Source organism: Pygocentrus nattereri, chromosome 21, assembly GCF_015220715.1.
Source record: "Pygocentrus nattereri isolate fPygNat1 chromosome 21, fPygNat1.pri, whole genome shotgun sequence".
Classification (NCBI taxonomy): Eukaryota; Metazoa; Chordata; class Actinopteri; order Characiformes; family Serrasalmidae; genus Pygocentrus; species Pygocentrus nattereri.
This window is the reverse complement of record NC_051231.1, coordinates 35,463,636-35,490,282: the sequence shown is the minus strand read 5'-3', so window position 1 is coordinate 35,490,282 and position 26,647 is coordinate 35,463,636. Positions and strand designations below refer to the sequence as shown.

The 26,647-nt window shown below is 43.1% G+C and overlaps 1 protein-coding gene across 1 annotated transcript; it reads right to left on the bottom strand.

Annotated features, from left to right (window-relative positions):
* Positions 1-1,854: 1,854 nt before the first annotated feature.
* Positions 1,855-26,630, bottom strand: def6b (DEF6 guanine nucleotide exchange factor b). The gene is made up of 11 exons (XM_037532041.1): positions 26,427-26,630; positions 24,958-25,098; positions 23,695-23,880; positions 22,935-23,159; positions 22,172-22,318; positions 20,966-21,074; positions 7,646-7,944; positions 6,173-6,339; positions 4,137-4,335; positions 3,782-3,872; positions 1,855-2,301 (listed from the first exon to the last, which is right to left on the bottom strand). Exons 1-11 carry the CDS (start codon positions 26,520-26,522, stop codon positions 2,129-2,131), a joined length of 1,833 nt encoding a protein of 610 aa, XP_037387938.1. The 5' UTR covers positions 26,523-26,630; the 3' UTR covers positions 1,855-2,128.
* Between the last annotated feature and the right edge of the window lie 17 nt (positions 26,631-26,647).

Here is a 26,647-nt window from a genome sequence, read left to right as displayed (position 1 = left end):
AAGTTATTCAGTATTTATTATTTATTATGAGTTATTCAGTATTTATTATGAGTTATTCAGTATCTACTATGAGTTATTCAGTATTTATTATGAGTTATTCAGTATCTACTATGAGTTATTCAGTATCTATTATGAGTTATTCAGTATCTACTATGAGTTATTCAGTATTTATTATGAGTTATTCAGTATTTATTATGAGTTATTCAGTATCTACTATGAGTTATTCAGTATCTATTATGAGTTATTCAGTAGTTATTATGAGTTATTCAGTATTTATTATGAGTTATTCAGTATCTACTATGAGTTATTCAGTATCTGCTGTGGATTCTATATATTATGGTGATTCTCCTGCTCAGATGTGTGGATTAGCACATTAGTGGATTAGTAGATTAGTGGATCAGTGATTTTATCCATGTTGCACGCGTTAAACTGCAGATACGGCCGTTTCTCTGAAGCAGCTCTTCTGCTTCTGTTCAAGTAAATAAAAAAAAATAAACATTTGCTTTAATGTTGCGTAACATACTCTGCAGCTCTCAGAGGCCGAGGGAGGTCCGGCCCTGCGGCCTGTAGACCCTCAGCAAACACACACTGATCTAACAAACACCCACAGACTCGGGACACAGGAGACAAACAGGGGCACCACGAGTTCATCAGAGAGTTCATTATCACACACTAAAGACCAGCTCAGCGCCTCGCCTCGCCTCCTGAGTCAGAGAGTCATATCAGCAGGCCTGTGATCATCTTCACAGGGCACTGCAGAGGGTATTGACTGACCTCTGCCCCTGACCAATGCTTAGGAATTACACTTTGTGATATTGGCATCAAATTCCAACCCAGATTTGCTGTCTTTGCACTATTTTCATTTAAACATGGGTGTAAATGATTTGCACGTCATTGCGCTTTGTCTTTATTTACATTTTGCGCAGCGTCCCAACTTTTTTGGAAATGGGTTCGTATATATTTCCTGACACTTTGGACTGGGAGTGAAAGAGATGAAGAGATGATCATTTGCGCAAATGCGGCTTATTCAGTGATCTGGAACCTTCGCCCTTCTTTCCCTCCGCAGTTCCCCTGCACGGCCACAAGGTGGCAGTGTTCACCAAACAAAGCACTTTTATTCAGTTCGGGCATTTTTCAAATTTTGTTTGTCTCTTTGATTCAAAATTGAAAAACCAAGCAAGGGCGTCGAAGCGTCTGAGCAGAAGAGTAAACGGGCCTCCTCACTGCCCCGTGCTGAGGTGAACGGCCTGACCGGCTCGGCTCGGGCTCGTCTGCGCTGCTCGGGTCTAAAACACATTGGGGTTTGTTTCTGACTGTCAGGTCGTGGTACAGGAAACAGGAAGTGAAACCACAGAAAGTGATCATATCACACCCAAACTCTTCTTACCTCTCTGCACTCTTCAGCCTGGTGTTACAGACTCACAGCACACCAAGGTGAAGGTGGCCTGTGGTCACTCAAGAGCACGAAGTCCACCTCAGACAGGACTAAAGAAGGCCGCGAGCTCCACCGACGGCTCTGGGTCCTTCATCTTTATTGTCTCTTTAGATTCCAGTCGTGCAGTACAGAACTTTACACTAGTGATGGTTTAAAAGTGACACGTTCAGCAGTGTGAAGCAGTTACGGCACGATTTCCAGAGCTGGATCAAACTTCAGAGGAAGACAGAAGAACTTTTCACCAGTGAATCAGTATTAAAGTTAGAATTTCATCCAAAACGAAACCAACACTGTTTCCAACAACTCAAACCAACGCTGTAAATATAATGATGCTAATCTGACGCATTTCACGATAATTTCTAGTGTCAACTATTCTAAAAATGGTCGGAAGTGACGATAAAACATGACGGAAAAGCCTATAAATAGATTATTACAATTTATTATCAATCAGTGAAGAACATCTCAAATCCACTGCAATGTTGAATAAAAGGTCTAAAATACATTTTGGTGCACTTTACATTTTACTATCCTTCAACAAAACACAGAAAATGGCCAACAGAACAGGTGAAATTCCGCATGTAAGACCTTTGTTGGAGCATTTCTAATACAGAGCTGTGATTAAAGCGATAGTTCAGCAAAACTCCGCGTGTAGGTCAATCAGCTGAGTTAGGCTGAGTTAACGCGAGTTCCTGTCTAGACGGGCTCAGAGTACGTTTTGTGGAGCACTCTAGGCTTCTCTCCATCCTCCCTCTCGCTCTCTCCGTCTCCATTGTGTCTGTCCGTCTCCCTGATGCTGCCCCTAGTGGCTGGAAGTCTGCCATCCCCGAGAGACGGCACCCGTATGGCCGGAGCCAAGGCCCTCCGATCTGGAAAAGACGGCACGGTCACTGCTATCGTAAAACATGTTATACAGAATTACTCAAAGGCAAGAAAGCGTTAGACTTGACAACCATTGGTCACTGTGTTTGCACACTGTGGAATTAGCCATCCACATTAACCCACGCGTGCAGTGAAACTCCACATACACACTAGTGAATAGTGAACACACACACAAGGGGGCAGTGAGCACACTTGCCCAGAGCAGTAGGCAGCCCTATCCTTGGCACCCGGGGAGCAATTGGGGGTCAGGCGTCTTCCTCAAGGACACCTCAGTCATGGACTGTCGGCCGAGGGGATCGAACCGGCGACCTTCCGGTCACGAGGCTGGATCCCTGCCCTAGTGTACTGTCATCTCGTCTCCTCACGGCGCCAAAACGTAGCTGCCTGGCGGCGCTGGCGTGTGGTGTCACGTGATCTTGGAGGGAACGTAGCTGTTCAGCGGACTTTTCACCAATTTAGTGAGCCAGGTCTCCCTTTATCAGGCAATGCTACCATGCCGGGAGGTTGAAGGCCAGAACGCTCTTCCTCCAGATAAAGCTGCTGCTAACCCAACGGCACTGTAGCTCAACACGCTTGGAGGAGAAGGTTAACTGCTAATTCTGTACAGTGGTGTGAAAAAGTGTTTGCCCCCTTCCTGATTTCGTCTTCTTCCGCGTGTTTGTCACACTTAACTGTTAAAATCCCGTTTCCACACAGGACCCTGCAGGCTTGGCTTTCTTTTTTCCTCTGTTGAATAATAAAGACCTTCGTTTATAAACTGCATTTTGTGTTTACTTGTCTGATGATCTGAAACATTTAAATGAGACAAACATGCAAAAGAATAGGAAACCAGAAAGGGGGCAAACACTTTTTCACACCGCTGTGTGTCAGCTGACAGACGCCCAAACTGACGTCACAGCAAGCGATCCGGGATCGAACAGCAGCCTGCAGTGATGGAGGGGGGCTTAGACAGCTGTGCCACTCAGAGCCCGAGTTTGTTTTCTGAAATGAGTAAATGACCTGAAGCTTTGATTAGAAAGATGAGACACGCCTGGTCTGTCCTTTACTGCCTCACACTGAACCCAAAGCGTACCGCTTTACACAGAACCACTGAACCTGCACCCAGGGAACGCCGCTGGGACCCGCTGAATAAACAAACATATAAACGGAGGCACGAAAGGAGAAAAACCAGCGTGATAGTTCAGCTGTGTGTGCTGGGTTAGCTCTCGCTGGGTGGTTAGCCTTCTCTGTACGTTTCTCTTGAACAGAGTTGAGTTAAAGCCGCGTGGGCGGGGCAAACCTTATCACCCTGGTGACTGGTGAGGACATTGCTTAGGCCCACATGAAGTAGATTAGGACTGCCCACTTCATAAGGGAAGAGATTTGGCAAAATACATCAACCATATTATTCAATTATTAACGGGAAATCCTTCACACATATATTTATTTATTAACTGACCACTAACGGCAGCAGTGTGAGTAACAAACCTCCAGGGCTGATGGGGTGCATCAGTCGGGTCATCTGGACGTTCCAGTGTTTAACACTCGTGCTGGCCTGTCGCTGCTTCCTCTGGGCCGCCTGAGAAGATACCCAGATATTTAATTAAATACCAGATACCAGTACAATCCTCCACAAACAAACAATAGGTCCAGAGATTCTCGGACTAATTTACTAATTAGTGAATTTAGCCACTTGACTGTCACACAGTGTGGTTGGTGTAGTGTAGCGGTTCAGTCCACCATCTGGACAAATGTCCTGCACTTTACCAATAAGAGTCCTTGAGCAAGACTCCTAACTGGTCAAACTGAAGTCACTCTGGATAAGAGTAAGGAAGACCCTCACCGCGATGTCCTGGTCCACCCTGTGTCGGCTGGCGCGGATGTTCTCCAGCTGTTTGTGAGCCTCCTCCAGAGCGTTAGCTTTCTCCTCCATGTCCCTCCTCAGCTCCCTCTTCTCCTTCTGCATCTGCTCCAGGAGCTCCTCCTGCTCCTCCTGCAGAGACAGCAGAGCCTTTGTCTTCTCCTCCTCCTCTGCCAGCAGCCTTCAAACAAACATAAATAACAACAACAAACAGCTTCATCACAGAAAGTGAGAGTCTGGTCAGCAATCAGATTCCCTCAAAGATGTGATACGGAAGCCTGTATCATCACAAACAAAGAGCCGATATCCTCCGGTTCTCTTCTATCTCAAGTTCCCACTAAATACCTTTCAAATACACACTGACCGGCCACTTCGTTAAGTCCACCTCCTTATTTCTGTGCTCACTGTCCACTTTATCAGCTCCACTTACTGTATAGCTGCACTCTGTAGTTCTACAGTTACAGACTGTAGTCCATCTGTTTCTCTGATACTCTGTTACCCTGTTCTTCAGTGGTCAGGACCCCCATGGACCCCCACAGAGCAGGTACTGTTTGGGTGGTGGGTCACAGCTGAGTGTTTAAACACTGTGTCCACTCACTGTCCACTCTATTAGACACTCCTACCTTGTCGGTCCACCTTGTAGATGTAGAGTCAGAGACGACAGCTCATCTGCTGCTGCACAGTTTGTGTTGGTCATCCTCTAGTCCTTCATCAGTGGTCACAGGACACTGCCCACAGGACCCTGCCCACAGGACCCCGCCCACAGGACGCTGCTGGCTGGATATTTTTGGTTGGTGGACTGTTCTCAGTCCAGCAGCGACACTGAGGGGTTTAAAAACTCCAGCAGCGCTGCTGTGTCTGATCCACTCAGACCAGCACAACACACTCTAACACACCACCACCACGTCAGTGTTACTGCAGTGCTGAGAATGATCCACCACCCAAACAGTACCTGCTCTGTGAGGGTCCATGGGGGTCCTGACCACTGAAGAACCGGGTAACAGAGTATCAGAGGAACCTCAGATAATGGGTGGGGCAAAACTGCTGTATCTATGCTCCATATTAATGTGTTGGTTTTGTGATGTCACAAAAGCAGCAAATTCCAAACGGTCTGTTTTTGCAGTTTAACTTCCATACACTGAACTGCAGAGTGAGGAGGTTCTGACGTCTGAACTGTTTATGGAGCGAATTTATTTAAAAGTGAAGGAAATTGAGTTTGAGCTCTTTAATTAACCTCTAACAGTCCAGACGAGGTGCTTTCTGACCGCGCGGCTCACTGGGATCTAGAATCTGTGCGTGGACTGAAGAGCTGCTGCTGTGAGGGGAGTCTGTCCGTTTGTCTGGGTGGGGATGACGCGCTCTGCTCTTCTCTTCGCGAGCTGCGGCCCCGGAGCCGAGCTGACAGGAAGTCGTGAGGGTTCTTTGTCTCAGAGACAGAGAAAACAAGGTTCCACTCGGCCTCGTGCACTCGCGCTCTGACTGAGCTGCGCAGTTTGCTGAGCTGCATTTGTGGGAAACAAAACCTCGTCAGCCTCTCAGCGCAGACCAGCGACTGACGAGGCGATATCACAGCCGCACCGCGGCTTCGTTTACATTAACACGCACACACGTAATAAACCGGGGAGGCCAGTAAAGCGTCTACACCTGGACACACAGCATCTATAAAAGCTATTAATGAAAATGTCCAGATATTAAATCAACACACACTCATAAAAGAAGGGCTGACAGACGGGAGTCGAGCTGCTGTGACGCTTCAGACGTTTTAAATCAGGAAAAATTCAAATATAAATAAATAAAGTGGAACTACAAGGTAGCTGTTTCCAATAAAGTGGCCACTTACATTACTGTGCGTGTGTGTGTGTGTGTGTGTGTGCGTGTGTGTGTGTATGTGCGTGTGTGTGTGTGTGTGTGCGTGCGTGCGTGTGTGTGTGTGTGTGTGTGTGTGTGTGTGTGCGTGCGTGCGTGCGTGTGTGTGTGTGTGTGTGTGTGTGTGTATATGTGCGTGCGTGTGTGTATACCTGGCCTGTGTGTATCTGTAGTTCTCCTCATCCTGCCTGGCTTTGATCTCCTGGTGCAGAGCCTCCTCCAGACGCTGCTGAAGCTCCTCCAGCTCCCTGATCCTCTTCCGCTGATGCTCCGCCTCCAGCTCCTTCAGAGCCATCTCCTCACGCATACTCGCACGGGCCTCCACACACACACACACACACACACACACACACACACACACACACACACACACACACACACCATCATCAGGTGTTTCAGGTTTGCCTGTAACTCTATGAGGAGCTGAGCTGATCGTTGCTGTTGGTTCACTGTTACTTTATAACTTTACAAACAAAATCACTTTAAAACAAGTTCTGTATGATCTCTAAACCTCATAAACCTGGAGATCTCTCCCCTTTACTCCTCTCTCCTCCTCTCCTCTCTCCTCTGTCCTCCACTTCTCTCTCCTCCTCTCCTCTCCTCCTCCTCTCCTCTCTCCCCTTTACTCCTCTCTCCTCCTCTCCTCTCTCCTCTGTCCTCCACTTCTCTCTCCTCCTCTCCTCTCCTCCTCCTCTCCTCTCTCCCCTTTACTCCTCTCTCCTCCTCTCCTCTCTCCTCTGTCCTCCACTTCTCTCTCCTCCTCTCCTCTCCTCCTCCTCTCCTCTCTCCTCTGTCCTCCACTTCTCTCTCCTCCTCTCCTCTCTCCCCTTTACTCCTCTCTCCTCCTCTCCTCTCTCCTCTGTCCTCCACTTCTCTCTCCTCCTCTCCTCTCCTCTCCTCCTCTCCTCTCTCCTCTGTCCTCCACTTCTCTCTCCTCCTCTCCTCTCCTCCTCTCCTCTCTCCTCTCTCCTCTGTCCTCCACTTCTCTCTCCTCCTCGCCTCTTTCCTCCACTCCTAATCTCCTCTCTCCTCCTCTCCTCCCTCCTCCTCTCCTCTCTCCTCTCTCCTCTCTCCTCCACTTCTCTCTCCTCTTCTCTTCTCTCCTCTCTCCTCCTCTCCTCCCTCCTCCTCTCCTCCACTTCTCTCTCCTCCTCTCCTCCCTCCTCCTCTCCTCTCTCCTCCTACTCTCCTTCTCTTATCTCCTCTCTTCTCCTCTCCTATCTCATTCTCTTATCTCCTTTCTTCTCCTCCCCTCTTTCCTTTTCTTATCTCTTATCTCCTTTCTTCTCATATCTTAAGAGGAGTTCTCTTATCTCAACTCTTCTCCTCTCCTCTCTCCACCTCTCTCTTCTCTCCATTCTCCTCTTCTCTTCACCTATTTTATCTTCTCCTTTACTCCTCTTATTTTCCTTTCTTCTCCATCTTCTCTGCTCTTTCGCTCATCTTCTCCTCTACCCCTTTTCTCCTCATTTTTTCCTTTCTTTTCCTCTCCTCTCTCCTCCTCTCCTAGCTTCTTATTCCTCATTTTTCCTTCTCTCCTGTCCTCTCTCATTTGCTTCTCTCCTCTTTTCTGCTCTGCTAACTCCTCTTCTTTTCCCTTTTCTCCTCCTCTCTCTTCTCCTCACCTCCTCTGCCTCCCGTAGTTGTTCCTCCAGTGCTCTCTGCAGCTCCTCATGTTGTTTTCTCCTCCTCTCCTCCTCCTGCAGTAATGAAGCCTGAGCCTGTTTCTGCGCCTCCTTCAGGTGCTCCAGTTCTGCCTGTTTCTGCTCCTTCTCTCCCTGGAGATCCTGCAGTCTCTGGGTCTCCTGCTCCCTCATGGCGCGCCTCCTCTCTCGCTCCTCCCGCACTTCCTGCCGCCGGGCCTTCAGCTCCTTGTGCAGCGAGCTCTTCCCCTCCGAGCGCAGCCGGATGGCCTGCTGGATGGCTGAACACAGACTGAGTGTGAGTCGCCAGAGAACCTCACATACCTACAGCAGCAGCTCTGCAGGAGCAGGAAAACACTCTAAAGCTGCAGTGCAGAGGAAGCAACACTCACTCTCAGACCATTTCTACTGAGGGGAGCGGAGAAGAGGAAAGTTCAGCGTGATGTCGGGTCTGTGAGTATCCCTGCAGCGCTGCTCTTCCTGCCCCGCCCTCATTATCCACACCACAAAACACAGTCAAAGCGCGGGGTGACCGAAGGAGGTCCATCAGAACCACAACCGCTGCTGATATACGCAGCAGCAGGACACACTCCATTCCATGCCTGAACAACAGCAGCGTCTATGGCTACGCTATACGAGTTCCCACTGCTTATGCTGTGCTTGATTACATTATACTCATTTCACACTACACCTGTTTCCATGGTTACGCTGTAACTGTTTTTGTGGTTGAACTATACTCATTTCCATGGTTACGCTACACTGATTTCTGTGCTTGAACTCGTTTCCATGCTGTGCCTGTAGCAAAGAGTGTGAAGAAACCCCATTATAGGCTGAATGACAACACAGGCCTGTATGTGAGTCAATCAGGTGCGTCCAGTTCTACACCTGGAGTGTAATCAGGTGTGTTATAGAGGGTCAATCTCCCACCTGTGTTGAACTAAAGCCCCCCAGGACAGAGCTGAGTAACCCCCACATACAGCATATACACTCTGTGTGTGTGTGTGTTTGTGTGTGTGTGAGAGTATGAGTGTGTGTGTGTGTGAGTGCATGTGTGAGTATGAGTGTGTGTGTGTGTGTGTGTGTGTGTGTGTGTGTGTGTGAGAGTATGAGTGTGTGTGTGTGTGAGTGCATGTATGAGTATGAGTGTGTGTGTGTGTGAGTGCATGTATGAGTATGAGTGTGTGGACTTGTTTTCCTATTTTCATGGGGACACAACCCTGTTTACACACCAACCAAATGGGGACGCAAACCGTTATGGGGACAAAAACCATGGTCCCCATAAGGGAGACCCCTTAAAACGTGTAGCAGAGGGTATGACTAGGTGCCTCCCGCTTGATTTAGCTAAAGCCCAGGAGGAAGGTTTGGAACCGAAGTGTGTGTGTGAAGCTGTGCTCCACAGCGGCCTCTGTAGTCTGGAGCTGGTTTTGCAAGGGATGGGGCCACGCCCGCTCGCTTAACACACTATGCAAGTCTAATTTATGCAAATCCGTCCTGAGGGGATCACTGCGCATGCGCACTAGAAGGTAAACAGACCTAGCACTTAAAACGAACATATTCAGCTGTGAAGGTAATATGAATTCCCACAAAATGTCCAGTTTTTTGGTCTAATAAACATTTACAGTACAATCCTAATGTATATTACATCATAAAATCTATATAGAGTAATTATTAAGTCTAACAGAATTGTTAACTTAATCGTGTTTTATGGTTTAACATGCTGAGCATTCAGTAGGTCAGTACAACTACTTATTTTTGTGCAGCAGTAAAGCTAATAATTCGTAAAATGTGAGTTACAGTCATAGTTCTACAGTTTTTCAGAGTATATTCATGCATTTTTGCATTTTTATAACGTGTTTGTAAAGAGTGAAATCAGCTAACGCAGCTGCGCGAGAAAGCCACATTCTGAAGTTTTAAAATGGCGGTGTAGTTTTTTGAAGCTGCTCTCTTGGTCCGTGAACACTACGACAGGAATTCGCCGAAAACTACATTTCCCATCCTGCCTCGCTTCCTCCTGCACGGCTGTGTGGCTAATTGGTGATTTTCTCTGCTTCGTCCAAACGGACAGAAAGGTAAGGAATTCGCTATTTATGCTGGTTTGTGTTTTTTTGTGTTTGAAGACGTTTGTTTATCCTTAAGACTCGGGAAAGGACATGGAATTCGGTTCTTAGGCGTTAGTTTCCTGAACGAACGCTGCTAATTAGGCTAGGCTAGGCTAGCGGAGCCGAGCCGGGCAGGGAGGGGCGGAGGAGCAGCGCTGACAGCTCAGTTACACCGGCGAGTTTGGCGACTATTAAACAGCGTTTTAGACGCTAAACATATTTTTAGACGCACTGCTGTAAGGTAACATCACGTATTCCCTACGCTTCTGTTTCCCCTACACTGGCAAATTTTCCTGTCTGTGTAATAAAAACACTTTGTTGACATTTGTCACCAATTCATATGAGGCATTATCATATGTCCTTTTCCCCATTAAATCGGTTGGCAAGACCATCTAAGCTGGGTTTGGACTTCAAATCTGTGTGATTATTGGGCTTTTCCCCGCGTTCGCTTCATTCATATAATCAGTTCATGTCTGTTTTTATGTAATTACATTTCATAAAACTTCACAGATGAAGTTTCTGTCTTATTTCTTTAAAAGTTGTGGCCCGAATGCGACCAAAGTCAAAGTGCGTATTGGTTACTAGGCAGATTCTGCAGAGTCCAACCAATCATTAAATCGTGTATGACTTCGGGTATTTCCGCCGTAAGTACTGACAGGCGGAAAGAGCCGAACTCTATTCGGAGCGCAGCGCTGTTACAGCCTCGCTGCCCGGGTTTCGCCCAGAGTGGGGAGGAGGGGGGAGGGGAGAGAGCGAGCAGGGGAGGGGGGAGGGGAGAGAGCGCGCAGAGAGAGAGCAGAGCAGCGGTGGGGGGAGGGGAGAGAGCGCAGAGCAGGTCAGCGGTGGGGGGAGGGGAGGGCATGGCATGGTGCTGGTGTTGGTTGAGAGGTGGTCCTGCAGACCTGTAGTTCTGAGCACTTTCTGCAGCAGATCAGACAAACAGAACAACATGCTGAGATGTTTTACTGGGGAGCCCTTACATGTTTTAATCAGCTAGTAATTGTGTAAATCTAGTGCCTTGCCTGCACTGCAGGGCTGAAATCAGCTGTTTTTCTTAAAAACGTAGTTTCTGTACACCAGAGTCTCCAAACAGTTTTCTAGAGCTGAAAGAACAAGAGCAGTTAAATTCTGCATGTTGCAGTACTTTTGATTGGCTGTAATAAAACTTAAATCTCAATCTTTAAACCTACTGTTTGCTTTCTCATAGAGAAGTAACGAGTAGGAAAATGTATTAAAGGGAACCCAGGCTGTTAACACTTGGAACAGTGTACATATCCAACACTATTAAAGTACTATTATGCATATTACAGTGCTATTAAATTATTATATATAAACAAGAAAGAAATGTTTATTATAAAGAATATGGCAAATAGGCAAAGTTCCTCTATGACTAGGCCCCCATTGTCACACTGTGATGTCATGTGGTTGCATTGAGATCAGTCCTGTGGTAAATAAGACAATCAAAAAGTTTGTCTCCTGAGTAATATCACGTTCTAGCTAAAGTGGGAAAGACCGAATGATATATTGGAGGTAAATGAGAATATTAGCTTCCTGTTCCTCGCTTAGTGGACGAGAGAGAGCATCCATTTGATGTGGAAAACAATAATGGCACACAGTTTCCAAGAGTAACATCAAAGAGAGTCAGCCACCATCCCTGTCAGAACCTGTTCTATCTACTTGTTCCTCAGCAAGTGATCAGGTGACTTTTGGTCATTGACAGGTGTTCCTTAGATATGAAAACAGCCAACTTTGATACATGTAGCTTTACGATATATAGAATTAGAAAATGAAAGGGCAAAAGTATATTGTGAGCAAGTTTGGAAGTTCCAGAACATCATAGTTTGTCAGTTATATTTGTTGTATGTGATGACTTCACGGAGTCCCCACGATGCAGGCTTTGGTTAAATATGTGTAAATGAGAGATATGTTGGGAAAATACTCTCAGCTAGGATAGTGTCCCCACAAGTCACATGGTCACAAAATGTGTTAAGCGTCCTCACAAAGAATGTTTAGGCCTTAATGTGTGTAAGCAGTGAGGAAACACTACATTTGCATATCTCAGTGCATGTTTGAGTTTTGCAAAGTTGTAACATGTCTTCTGCTTTATGTTTGGTCCAATGTAATAGAAGTGTTATGTGTATATGAAGTCTGTCTGCATTTCTTAGTTAATTTCTCAATGTACCATATTTGAACAGGTCAAGGAGGACACAGTTTCCAAGAGTAACATCAAAGAGAGTCAGCCACCATCCCCGTCAGAACCTGTTCTTTCTACTTGTTCCTCAGCAAGTGATCAGGTAAGCCTCTTTTGGTCATTGACAGGTGTTCCTTAGATGTGAAAACAGCCAACTTTGATACATGTAGCTTTACGATATATAGAATTAGAAAATGAAAGGGCAAAAGTATATTGTGAGCAAGTTTGGAAGTTCCAGAACATCATATTTTGTCAGTTATGTTTGTTGTATGTAATGACTTCACGGAGTCCCCATGATGCAGGCTTTGGTTAAATATGTGTAAATGAGAGATATGTTGGGAAAATACTCTCAGCTAGGATAGTGTCCCCACAAGTCACATGGTTACAAAATGTGTTAAGCGTCCTCACAAAGAATGTTTAGGCCTTAATGTGTGTAAGCAGTGAGGAAACACTACATTTGCATATCTCAGTGCATGTTTGAGTTTTGCAAAGTTGTAACATGTCTTCTGCTTTATGTTTGGTCCAATGTAATAGAAGTGTTATGTATATATGAAGTCTGTCTTTGAATTTCTTGGTTAATTTCTCAATGTACCATATTTGAACAGGTCAAGGAGGACACAGTTTCCAAGAGTAACATCAAAGAGAGTCAGCCACCATCCCCGTCAGAACCTGTTCTTTCTACTTGTTCCTCAGCAAGTGATCAGGTAAGCCTCTTTTGGTCATTGACAGGTGTTCCTTAGATGTGAAAACAGCCAACTTTGATACATGTAGCTTTACGATATATAGAATTAGAAAATGAAAGGGCAAAAGTATATTGTGAGCAAGTTTGGAAGTTCCAGAACATCATATTTTGTCAGTTATGTTTGTTGTATGTAATGACTTCACGGAGTCCCCATGATGCAGGCTTTGGTTAAATATGTGTAAATGAGAGATATGTTGGGAAAATACTCTCAGCTAGGATAGTGTCCCCACAAGTCACATGGTTACAAAATGTGTTAAGCGTCCTCACAAAGAATGTTTAGGCCTTAATGTGTGTAAGCAGTGAGGAAACACTACATTTGCATATCTCAGTGCATGTTTGAGTTTTGCAAAGTTGTAACATGTCTTCTGCTTTATGTTTGGTCCAATGTAATAGAGTTCATATACACATAACACTTCTGTCTTTCAATTGTGTCCTGGTCACAAAATGTGTTAAGCGTCCTCACAAAGAATGTTTAGGCCTTAATGTGCATAAGCACTTTGAGTGACAGATGTAAGCATTAATTACAAAAATGTTTATATATCTGAATGAGTCGGTGCACTATAAAGCCTGTCTAAATGTCCGATTTTAATGTTGAAATCTTTTACCTCAGAGGTCTGTAAGTTTTTGAATTCAGTTTCTTAATCTTTTTTACTGTTTGTAAATACATTTTCTATGTAATTAAGGACCAATTTTATTCCAACCAAAGATGAAAATCCAGCAGATAATCCAGTTCAAAGTCTGGAGCTGAAGATTTCTGATTTATCTCATTGTGATTCTAAAGTGTCGATATTTTTATACATAAACAGAGTAAGTCTCTTGTGGTCATTCCCAGGTGTTTCTTAGATCTGAAAATTGCCAACAAGGTTGAAATTGAATTTAGCATCTTTACAGTATATGTAGAATTAGAAAATCAAAGGGGAAAAGTATATCTTGAGCTGTGATAATCAGACGGTCATAAAGTGTGTTAGGCGTCCTCAAAGTATTTTTGACCTTGAATTCATTTTTAAAAAATTTTTGTATTCGCTGTTGTTGAATGGAACTATTGATGTACCTCATTGATGTAAGCTTGTCACAGTTATTACATAAACGCTAAATTTATTTGACATGATCACAATTATGTAAGTCATTAGATTTCACAGTCATTGTTACAAAAAGCAGAATTTGAACTGGGTGCATTGTGGTGAGGAAATAAATATACTTGATGACATTATGAGGCTTATGAAAACAGTTATGACTTAGAGTGAGTAATGTTTGTTTTGGTTAACAGTGCAGCTAGTTCTAAAGTTTTTAGCATGTATGATGGCAAAATTTGTTTTGATGATTTAGTTCTTTGTGGGAAAAACTCATAATTCTTTTCATAACTTATTAATCTATAGACACTTGTGAGTATGTATATGCACACAACAGTGTAGTTTATTATTTAGCTACTAAGCAAACACAGGTTAATCAGCTAATTCAGCTACTTTTGGCTTGCATACAGTGAACAATTAAATCATTAATCACTATTATTTGTATGACAAAAGTGATCATGACGGGCCAAGATTTAACCACCTACTTTCTGAAAATCTGTTTAAAGTCTGGAGTTGAAGCCTTTTGATTGTTCTCATTCTTGTCTAAAGGATAATATTCTTAAAGGCGTTTTTGTTCAATTGCATAGCATCTCTTCAGTTGTGTACTAACTCATGATTTTGTAAAATTGTACCATATATTTGCAGAGGTCTAAGAAGGACACAATTTCAGAGAGCAGTGCTCAAGAGAACTGTCTGCCATTGCAGTCCAGACCTGCTCTGTCTGCATGTTCCTCAGCAAGTGATAAGGTAAGTGTCTTGTGGTTATTCACAAGTGTTTGTTAGGCATGAAAATCACCAAATCAGAATTTTGTACAATTGCTTCTTAGGGCACAGTACAGATTTTGCTTACTTTAAGGTCATTTTCATACTTGACTAACTTGTGTGTGTATACTTGTCAGCCTAAGTTATATACTCAATACTGAAATTGTGTAGGATTTTAAGCATACCTTGGGCTTTGCAAAGTATGTTTTATCATTATCTCACATTTTAATTCCAAAATATATAATATTACAGATGACAGAGGAGGACACAGTTTTGCTGTTTTGTCAAAGAGAATCATTAGCCACTGTCATAGTCAAGACTCCTTCTTGCTACCTGTTCTACCTATTCATTTTCAAGTCTCTTGTAGTCATGTACATTTTAACTTTACAGATGAGAAATTCCAATCCTGAGAAGATTGCATGGGTCACCCCTATGTCTAGTCAGTCAGAGCCTCTGAAGGATCACAGCAACAACAGCAGTTCTGGGCAGGTACATGTCTTTAAAAGTCATTAGTTTTTAAAAGCTTTCTGAAGTTGTAATCAGGACATGGGCTCAGCTGAACTTTTGAATGACAAGAAGTTCCTAATTACAGTATAGCACACTAACAATTCAGTATGAATGAACTTTCATACAATTTTCTGTTTTGAGAAGAAATGTTAGAACGTAATATAGGCTCTCATATCAATGCACCTTCCCAGTCTTAATTAAATTGTCGGTAGATTTAATACTGTATGGAATTATTTAACTTCAGCCTGTTACATTTGTGCAACTATGTCATGAGCATACTTCTTTTTTACATTGATTTAACTCTGCAACTCCCTCAACAATGTTGTATGTTTTTCTTCTTTTATTGAAGAGTTCTTCGTCTGGAAATACTGATGACGAGCATGTGCGTGTACCTAAATTACGAAGGACTAGAAGTATTCTAGTAAGTATTTCATATTCATTCCAATGCAGATAAATTTCATTAGAATATTAATTAATAACTGAAAATTTCAATGAATTTATGGGCATGTGCCAGTATAATGTATATGCAGTATATTGCAATGTTAAAGACACACAGTAACGTTATTGTGAACTTCAAAACATTAAAAAAGCTGCAGGCCATAGACACACAACAGCCATTATTTAACAAACTCTCACTGCCACTGCAGTGTCGTGCACGTGTTAAGGTTATTACACACCAAGCAAGATGAGGGAAAAAATGTACAATATTCAGATGTAGTCAGCAATTTATTATTATTATTAAAAATTTATTTTTGTTATATCATCTAATTTCTATGGCAAACTGTGACATAATACAGGATGCTTATCACGATCTGGAATCGTGAAAGGAGAAGTTTTTAACATTTCAGCAGTTAAAATAGAGCTTCATGAAATATTTTGCACACCTCATATCTCCATCAATCTGTGCAAATAAGGTAAAGTAAATGCTCTTTACAGAAAGGGGTAAAAGTTTTGATCTTTAGTTGACTTAATATGATATCTCAGTGGAATTTATGTCTGGGTATTTACTAAGGGGCATTCCATATCTAATTTTCATTTTCTTTAGACGTAAGTATGCTTGATTTTGTATTTTCACTTGTTCTGTTGCTCTTTGATCAAATTGAACACCAGGTTTACTTCTAAACTGATTGGGCTGATATCCTCCTGTAAAATTCTCAAATACACCACTGAATTCCTTTTTGCCAATGCCTCTTGCAGTGAGCCAAGTCATGCCCATACTTTGACACTAGAATCACTGAGACTGAACATGGGTATGATGTTCATTCTGAAGAATGTAGTGACTGTTTTACTAGACATCCTAGATCTTCCATAATTTGTACATCAGGTAGTATGGCACAAAACTAGAAACAAATTCACAGCTCTTTTCAGAATTGTGTAATTTTATTCTTGTAAAATATTTCTTTGTATATGCATAATAGTTTGGGGCCATCTCCAAACTATTCCCATGAGGTTGGGAGCATGAAATTGTCCAAAATCTTTTGGTCTGCTAAAAGCATTAAGAGTTCCTTTCACTGGAACTAAGGGGCTGAGCCCAACTCCTGAAAACAACCCCACACCACCACTGCCTTTGACGCTTTGCACCACTGCCTTCGACGCTTTGCACTGCGCTTGGTGATGACTGACCGTTGACTGTGCTATATTTAGTAATGAGGAAATTTCACGACTGGACTTGTTGCACAGGTGGTGTCCGATCACGGTACCACGCTGGAATTCACTGAGCTCCTGAGAGCGACCCATTCTTTCACTAATGTCTGTAGAAGCAGTCTGCAGGCCTAAGGGCTTTTATACACCTGTGGCCATGGAAGTGATTGGAATACCTGAATTCAATGATTTGGATGGGTGACTGAATACTTTTGGCAATATGGTGTATATTATATTGGAATCCCGATTCAGTAGTCATTTGTCTTTCAGCAATCCATGAAAAAAGTAAATATTCAGAAAATCATGCAGGAGACAAATACTTGTCATATAGGCTTGGTTTATGAATTTGCCTTTTAATTTCTGATGTTCTGATGCATTTAAAAAATTACCCTTGTACTATAGATTTTTAGATGAGAAGGTTTGTTCCTGAAGATTCAGATGAGCTATTTGATTCTACTTTAGACAGTGGAGAGGAGTATGTCCCTGACTCTAGAGATGAAGGGAACAAAAGTAGTTCAGAGAGTAGTACCTCCCGTAAACCAGTGAAATGGAGGTGTCTGTCTTCTGTGGATGAAGCTACCCCCTCTAATCTTGTCCCTCATAGCACATCTTCAGGTGTCATGGGTGTTACAGAGAGAAGCAACCTTGACGTTATGGATCTAAATAAAAGTCCTGAAGTGATAGAGAATGATGGAGTCTGCAGCAGTTCTGAGCTTGTTAGGACCACGTACCTTATCATTATCAAGTACAGATATCTGATAAAGTGGCCGATAGGTGTACACAGCAACACTGCTGTGCCTGTTGCATTGGCATAGGTCAGGGTCACTGGTATGACAAGTAAAATGAAACAGTTGGTATGAAAGCTATGCTGAAAAAAATTCTCTCTTAAAACTGTAGCTGTGGAAACAAAACTCACTAAGCAGCAACAATGGCAGAGCCAGGCAGAACACCTTATTTCACTGTATTTCTTACCTGATTACATGTCATCAGAAAAACAGGAACATCTTCTAAATTATCTGTCTTTTAAATTTTTGCACTGAATTAATTAAAGGAGTAGTGTAATCTAGTGTAAATAAAATTGTCATTCAACACAAAATAAAGATATGAAGTTAAATCGCCTAAACCTCATGTTTTAGTGACCACAGTAAACAGATTTTATTTTATTTTTTGCCACTGGTCATTGCTTAAACGGACTATATGACACATTTAATTGTATTTTTTTTTCTCTTGAGGTCTACTTATTACTTGAGTAGTCAAAATCATTTCTACATGACCATGTCCCAACCCAGCCTCTTTTTTTTAAACAAAATTAAACAGGTTTTTGTTTCTATGCCTCTAAGATTGAAATATGATCAGATATCTCTGTTCAGATTAGATTGTGCTTTGCACCTCATTCAGAAGTGAAAGACTTTTTAGAACCTCAGTGTAAATAGGCAGTAAGCTGAATAGGTTGGTTCCTGTGATGCAGAACCTGAATTCAAAACTGGCTGTTCTTGCAGCATAGTTTCCATATATTATGGAGCCCTGGAGGGGACGGAGGAAAAAAAATAAACTTGAGAGAACATTTTGCAGTTCGTACACACGTTTTTCTTTTATTTGTGGTTACGATTTCTTAAATCGTTCCCTCATTTCTTTTAATCGTGGTCATGTTTCCTTTTTAACTCAACATGCGTTATTTGTTTTTTTGATTTGTGCACAAAGTAAATGTAATAGACACAAGCTGCTAATATCTCCCTGAGACTGTCTGACTGGTTTTTATATGTTAGATTGATGAGATAATGAACAGAAATGCTCATTAGGTCTGATTGTGATTTGGGTAGTTAAGGAAAAGTGTAAGTGTTGAGGAAAGTGTAGTTCTCCTTCACAGCAAATGGCCCACGGTGTTTCTGCTCCTGCATCAAGCTGCGGTGTTAGAAACCATCACACAATTACAGGACAAAATAATCAGCATTTCAGCATCCTCACATTAATATATTTACATCTAATCCATAAATCTATTAATCTCTCTCGCCATTTGACCTCATCCCACATTAACGTTTCTGTGTGTTTGAGTTTGTTGAAACGACTCTGATCGTTTCTTCCTGTAATTGTGTGATGATGTCTAACACCACAGCTTGACTTTTCAAGTAACGTGTGAGCTACAGTTAGTAATGGTACACGTATGTAATGCATCTGTACAGTATGATTACTGATAAAATGGCCAGACAGTGTTAATACCCGGTACTAAACTGGCAGATGATTTTAAAGCCAAAAATTGTCAGAAAATTGATTTTTAACACTCCTAGTATACTTTGTTCTTTTGCTGTTGTTTGTCTTATTAACTTTTGTGAGTGATGATTATCAGCGGTTCTTATGCTTGCATCTGAAGTTTTGAATACCAATGTAATGTCCACACAAAATAATTTTAATAATTTCTTGTGAGAGTTCAACAACATGATTGAAACAGTTCAACAAATTCACTATTTACTTAATCACTGTACTGTGTTTTCCTTTATAATAATATTTATTTCTCATACTTAGGTAAAACACGTGCACAGAAAAGAAGAAAAGCTTGGGAAGTGATTGAGATCCAGGCCGTGGAAACAAACCTGAAAAACTTTATCACTTCATGCCGTGTCCCAGGGAAGCTACCTTGCGAACAGTGCAAAAGAGCTGAGCCTTCAGCACTTAAAAACAGAGATTGGCCGAGTGTTAAATTCTATGTTCACAATCACATTGTGGCTTACAAGAGAGATTTGAGCCACAATGTGTAATTTTTTTTGTTTATTTCATTTGAAAAACATGTAAATACACTGATCAGGCATAACATTCTGACCACCTCCTCGTTTCTACACTCACTGTCCACTTTATCAGCTCCACTTACTGTATAGCTGCACTCTGTAGTTCTACAGTTACAGACTGTAGTCCATCTGTTTCTCTGATACTCTGTTACCCTGTTCTTCAGTGGTCAGGACCGCCATGGACCCTCACAGAGCAGGTACTGTTTAGATGGTGGGTCATTCTCAGCACTGCAGTAACACTGACGTGGTGGTGGTGTGTTAGTGTGTGTTGTGCTGGTCTGAGTGGATCAGACACAGCAGTGCTGCTGGAGTTTTTAAACACCTCAGTATCACTGCTGGACTGAGAATAGTCCACCAACCAAAAATATCCAGCCAACAGCATCCTGTGGGCAGCGTCCTGTGGGCAGCGTCCTGTGACCACTGATGAAGGACTAGAGGATGACCAACACAAACTGTGCAGCAGCAGATGAGCTGTCATCTCTTTACACCTACAAGGTGGACCGACAAGGTAGGACTGTCTAATAGAGTGGACAGTGAGTGGACACAGTGTTTAGGGGGCTAACAAATATCAGAGAAACAGATGGACTACAGTCTGTAACTGTAGAACTACAGAGTGCAGCTATATAGTAAGTGGAGCTGATAAAATGGACAATGAGTGTAGAAACAAGGAGGTGGTCAGAATGTTATATCTGACTGGTGTATACGTGTAAGAGCTGACTTTTCCAAAAAAAAAAAAATAATAAAAAGGTTTTGGCACACTGTTCACAATCGCATTGTTGCTTTCATGTGTTCTAAATTTAAAAGGACAAAAATAAGTTCAAGTTTTGTAGGGCAGTGAAAATGGTATATTGGCATATAGTAGTTCTTTGTCCATTGAAGCTAAAAACTGTCTAAAACACTATAGACTAAATCACAGTGCTATAGACTAGGATTGTGTTATGTGAATACAAAATACATTTATTTGACTGGAAAAAAAAAGGAATAATTTGTTAAACCAAAATGGCTGTCTTGTGTATGCACTTAAAGAAACTACAAATATTTTGAGTTACATTTGGAGTTTAATGATTTTAAATGTCCCCCTGATGTTCTTTAACTGATCTGTGTGTATGCAAATTAGGTCCCAAGTACCGTCCTCATGAAGTTATAATAATCACAGAATTTCTGTGTTATGCAAATTTAGTCCCAAGTCCCCATTTGGCAGGACCAGAACACACTGGGAAACTTACTTGGTTAAATCAAAAATCTGAGATGATCTTGGTGTTTCTTAATTTTAATTATACTTGCATGATTTTTTTCATGTCTGTAGGACCACGGGAAAGTGGTGTCCCCGAATAGCATGTCCCTGACTGGTGTCCCCCTTAAGAGATAATTACAAGTATAGGTGTGTTTGTGTGTGTGTGTGTGTGTGTGAGTATGAGTGTGTGTGTTTGTGTGTGTGTGTGTGTGTGTGTGTGTGTGTGTGTGTGTGTGTGTGTGTGTGTGTGTGAGTGCATGTGTGTGTGTGTGTTACCTGCTGTCCACTCCTGCCTCTGTTTGCTGTCCGGTGCGCTCATTTCATACGTCTTATTAAGGGTCTTCACACAAAACATACACCTCTTCCCCTCCCTCTCAGGAAGAACCTGAAACACACACACACACACACACACACACAGACACAGTAAATGTTTGAACACCATTAACACGTTAGATTTTTTGGTGTAATTTTGTAAATTTGTTTATCAGAGAAGTACATCAAGTCTGTATATACATATACGTGTGAGTGTGTTTTGGTGTGTGTGTGTGTCTGTGTGTGTGTGTCTGCATGTGTGTGTGTGTGTGTGTGCTACATTTCTCAATAATATACAGTCATATGCAAAAGCTGCTGTACTGTTTATTTACTGAATTTAATATATTAAAAACATAAATAAAACCAAAACGTCGCCCTGTGTTTTCCATAATTTACGCTTTGTTATTTCCAAATATGTACAGTTGGTGACGCAGAGCGAGGTAGCGGGCGCATGTGCGGAGATAAGCAACTTTTATTGAGGGCAAATCCAAAATCAGGGTCATCACGGCCCAGGGTCATTGAGCCAATACGGATAGAACGGGGTGCAGACATGACAGACAAACCAGAATACAACAGAACAGAACAAAACAAAGCACACATCACACAGAGCAAGGACGAAGACCAGGACGAAGACCAGCAAAGACCAGGACAAAGACCAGGACAAAGACCAGGACAAAGACCAGCAAAGACCAGGACAAAGACCAGGACAAAGACCAGCAAAGACCAGGACAAAGACAAAGTGCAAACACAGGGCTTAAGTAACAGAGGGAAGACGAGGGACAGGTGAGAACAATGAAGGACGGAGTCACAAAACGAGGGGCAGGACTAAAACGGACGCACATGGACAGGACTGGGAGGGGCCGATCGTGACACCAGTTCAGTAAATAATCAGTACCTGTGTATTACAGTGTGCAGCAGTGAGTCTGTGGAGGACTTTGCATTTTGATCAGGGGGTGTTAACACTTTTGCACAAGACTGTACATGTGAATATGGCTTCAGGTCCGTTGTGTCCAGCTCTGGTCCTGGAGGCCTTTAGTCCAGATCAGTCTGGTGGTCCACCTGCTGTAACTCACCTGCGGAGTGTATTCAGGTGTGGTACAGCAGGTGTGACTGAGCTGAAGCTGCTAGCGTTAGCTCTAAAGGTGAAAGGTGAAGGTTAAAGGTCAGCACCTCCACGCAGCAGTTGTTGTCTAGCTCGATGCTGCCCTTACACTCCTTCCTGTCCTCGCTGGTGTAATAACACAGAGCGCTCGGCTTCAGGCAGAACCAGCGCTCCGTCCAGTTCCGCCGCAGGTGACCTTTCTTCCACAGGTAACCCTGGAACACATTTAGGACGCATCTGAGAACATCCTCCATAAAGGAGAAGTACACAGAATCTTCTACATTCACGCATGTAGATGTTATTAAGATGTAAACACAGCCGTTCAGAGTGGTTCTCTGTTCTAGATAAACGTACTGAGTCAGTACTGCTCACAGTGGTTGTGATGGGAACCAGACGTCCCTCTAAAAGCTCCTACAGAAAGTTCCTACATGAACTGGTTCTGAATTCACTGCCTGATGACTGAGACGCTGTTTTATGAGAGTTTAGAGAACTTCAACTCCATTCATGGTGGAGGGAGACATGCAGGGCGCTGTGCGGCAAAATAGTCCCCAAAGAAAACTCATTATTCCAGATTTTCCACTGTTTTCCATCATCAGCATTCCATATAAGCTCAGAAGACTCGTGTAGGTTCTCTGGTGGTTCTGGATGGTAAATAAAGTGTCTATATCTGTGTTGTAGTCATGGCGACGCCTGGTTCCCATCACCACCACTGTAAAGACGTCTGAACCGCTTCACACCAAACCCTCTGAACCTCTGATTACACCATAAACCCTGAGTTATGGGGGAATTTGGGGAATTTTAAAAAGTCAATTAATTCGTGATTTTCCATGCCTCTTTGAGGACATTGCCGACGATCTCTCTGTAGACGTCCTCTATAGCCGAGCTGAGGCGCTCTCTGTCCAGCCCTCGGCCCAAAACCCCCGAATTCACCAGCTCCAGAAAGCTCCACACACTCATCCCCTCCCGCACACACTCCTGAGTCCAGAACTCCTCCAGATCCACACTGTTCAGCTCCACGTTCAGCACCGCACAGATCTTCTTCAGCAGGTACTCCACCTGAGAACACAGGCAGGCCCCCAGAGAAGAGCTACTGATCTCTGAGAAATAAAAAACTGTGCATTTTGTAGTTACACACGGTTAGAAATGAAGGTTCTGTCCAGGAACATTTCTCCTTCATCAATGTGACAGTCCAGTATGTTTATTTCTGAGAGTGAACTCTTATTTCATTGCTAACTTTAATTTGTAAACAAAGTGGTTAAACTCTGTAGAAAACTGCCCAATCAGGATTTTTCTGTCTCTGGTATCTGGGTAGATTCTGCTCAACTATTGCTCAGGACTTCAGGAGCTGCACTGAAGGCCTCACACAATAGATTAAGTACCAGCATCATTAGGAAGTGACAGAGGAACCAGCCAATCATGATTTGATTCACAATGATTTTAAAAACATCACTCTCTAGGCCTTCTGGAGGTTCGAGAGACATCACTGACTGTGGAATGAATAAATAAAGCACATTCTAATGTCTCCACAATAAGCACCAGGCTTAAATCATTACTCGCCTCAAACTGTGTTGTGTTGTTTAATAACCCTCACCTCCTCTGGGACCAGCACCAGCGGGTATTTGTCCTCTGTGAGGAAGTTAAAGAGGCACCACAAGAATTCGGCGTCTTTATTGGAGAGAACCGCAGTGCCGTTGGTGTTGGGATGGTAATTCTTCTTAGAGCAGAGCGTCCAGCAGAGGGCGTCCACTTCCTCCTTTTCGAATGTCCCCTCCACGACCTGACAACACACACACACACACACACACACATATTAGATGGGCAATACAGAGCGTCAAGATATGTCCTGCCTTATCCAGTATGAATTTCTTGAGATAGGGCATGTGTCTGTGTGGGAATGTACCTTATCCAGTATGAATTTGTTGAGACAGGGCATGTGTCTGTGTGGGAATGTACCTTATCCAGTATGAATTTGTTGAGACAGGGCATGTGTCTGTGTGGGAATGTACCTTATCCGGTATGAATTTGTTGAGACAGGGCATGTGTCTGTGTGGGAATGTACCCTATCCAGTATGAATTTGTTGAGATAGGGCATGTGTCTGTGTGGGAATGTACCTTATCCAGTATGAATTTGTTGAGACAGGGCATGTGTCTGTGTGGGAATGTACCTTATCCAGTATGAATTTGTTGAGACAGGGCATGTGTCTGTGTGGGAATGTACCTTATCCAGTATGAATTTGTTGAGACAGGGCATGTGTCTGTGTGGGAATGTACCTTATCCAGTATGAATTTGTTGAGACAGGGCATGTGTCTGTGTGGGAATGTACCTTATCCAGTATGAATTTGTTGAGACAGGGCATGTGTCTGTGTGGGAATGTACCTTATCCAGTATGAATTTGTTGAGACAGGGCATGTGTCTGTGTGGGAATGTACCTTATCCAGTATGAATTTGTTGAGACAGGGCATGTGTCTGTGTGGGAATGTACCTTATCCAGTATGAATTTGTTGAGACAGGGCATGTGTCTGTGTGGGAATGTACCTTATCCAGTATGAATTTGTTGAGACAGGGCATGTGTCTGTGTGGGAATGTACCCTATCCAGTATGAATTTGTTGAGACAGGGCATGTGTCTGTGTGGGAATGTACCTTATCCAGTATGAATTTGTTGAGACAGGGCATGTGTCTATGTGGGAATGTACCTTATCCAGTATGAATTTGTTGAGACAGGGCATGTGTCTGTGTGGGAATGTACCTTATCCAGTATGAATTTGTTGAGACAGGGCATGTGTCTGTGTGGGAATGTACCTTATCCAGTATGAATTTGTTGAGACAGGGCATGTGTCTGTGTGGGAATGTACCTTATCCAGTATGAATTTGTTGAGATAGGGCATGTATCCTTGGCTGGAAACAGGTCCGTCATCATCGTCGCTGAAGTGCTGCTCCAGAGCCGCCTGATTGTGAGGAATCCTCAGTACACTGTACAGGTTGTGGGACAAAACCTATTCAACAGATAAATAATAAACAAATTACACATAATGAACCAAACACACAGCAACGCACAGTGTGGGTTATGGGTGAACACCTAAACAACAAACAACAACACAATCAACAATAACGCACTACACCTACCCCACCACACACAATACATACTGTTCAGGTTATGCAACAACACCTACATGACAAACAACAAAAGCAGCAAACCAACAACACCTAGACAAAAACATCTCAACAATAATACGAACAATAACACAGATCGAATAATAACACAAACACCTGCACAGCAAACAACACAATACAACAACTCCTGAGTAGAAAGTAAAGTAGAACAGCTGATGGGACGGACGATGTTTAACCAGCTGTTTAACCAGGCAGCATGAGTGTGTGTGTGTGTGTGAGTGTGTGTGTGCGTGTGGATGTGTGGATGTGTGTTTGTGTGTGTGTGTGTGTGTGTGTGTGTGTGTGTGTGTGTGTGTGTGTGTGTGTGTGTGTGTGTGTGTGCGTGTGGATGTGTGGATGTGTGTGTGTGTGTGTGTGGATGTGTGTGTGTGTGTGTGAGTGTGTGTGTGTGTGTGTGTGTGTGTGTGTGTGGATGTGTGTGTGTGTGTGAGTGTGCTGTAGACTCTGTAAAGCTGCAGTGCATGACAGAGATTAACTGCTTAACAAAACAATCACCAACAGTTTCTCCATGTTGAGACGACGCTGAAGATCATTTCCTGAACACAATTTAAAATCACACATCTACTAATACACACACACACACACACACACACTGTGCATCCACTAGTCTGAGCCTGAGGTCTCCAGTGACTAGCGTTGGCTACAGGGGTGTAAAGACCCCCAGCCCCAGCATTGGGCTGTGGAGCAGTGGAACTGTGTTCTCTGGAGTGATGGAGCTCCATCCAGTACCTTTGGGATGAGTTAGTGATCAAGAACTGACCATCCAACATCAGTACCTGACCTCACTAATGCACAATCAAATCCTCACAGCAATATTCAACATCTAGTGCCTTTCAAGAAGAGTAGAGGCTGTTACTACAGCACAGACTCACTAATAACACCTTCATTTCAGGAGAAACGCTGGAGTCCACAGACCTTCTGACACTCAGAGAGCATAGAAAGTTTTTACAGGATTAGTAAAAGATCAATAGCATAAGAGCAAAAAAAGAAAGAAAGAAAAACACACATACTCTCTCTCTCTCTCTCTCTGTCTCTCTCTCTCTCTCTCTCTGTCTCTCTCTCTCTCTCTCTCTCTCTCTCTCTCTCTCTCTCTCTCTCTCTCTCTGTCTCTCTCTGTCTCTCTCTCTCTCTCTCTCTCTCTCTCTCTCACCTTCAGCTGTGATTTGGACACTTTCCCGCTGTCCTCCGTGTCCAGAGAGGTGAAGGCATACCAGATACTCTTCAGCAGCTCCGCTCGGACCTCCATCCTAAACTTCTCCTCCTCTATCTATCCTTCTTCTTCTCTCTCTCTCCTTCTCTACCTTTTCTCACTCTTGTTCTCTTTTTCTCTCTCCTCCTTTTCTCCCTTTTTTGTTTTGCTGTTTTCTGTTC

What these genes read in the sequence shown, in the direction of transcription:
- def6b (XM_037532041.1), bottom strand. Translation starts at nt 26,522, where the DNA reads ATGGAGGTCCGAGCGGAGCTGCTGAAGAGTATCTGGTATGCCTTCACC. An exon ending in TCGGCAATGTCCTCAAAGAG is followed by an intron (nt 22,319 to 22,934) that starts GCATGGAAAATC and finishes AATGTGTTCCAG; the next exon opens with GGTTACCTGTGGAAGAAAGG. An exon ending in ACAACAACTGCTGCGTGGAG is followed by an intron (nt 21,075 to 22,171) that starts GTGCTGACCTTT and finishes TGTGTGTTTCAG; the next exon opens with GTTCTTCCTGAGAGGGAGGG.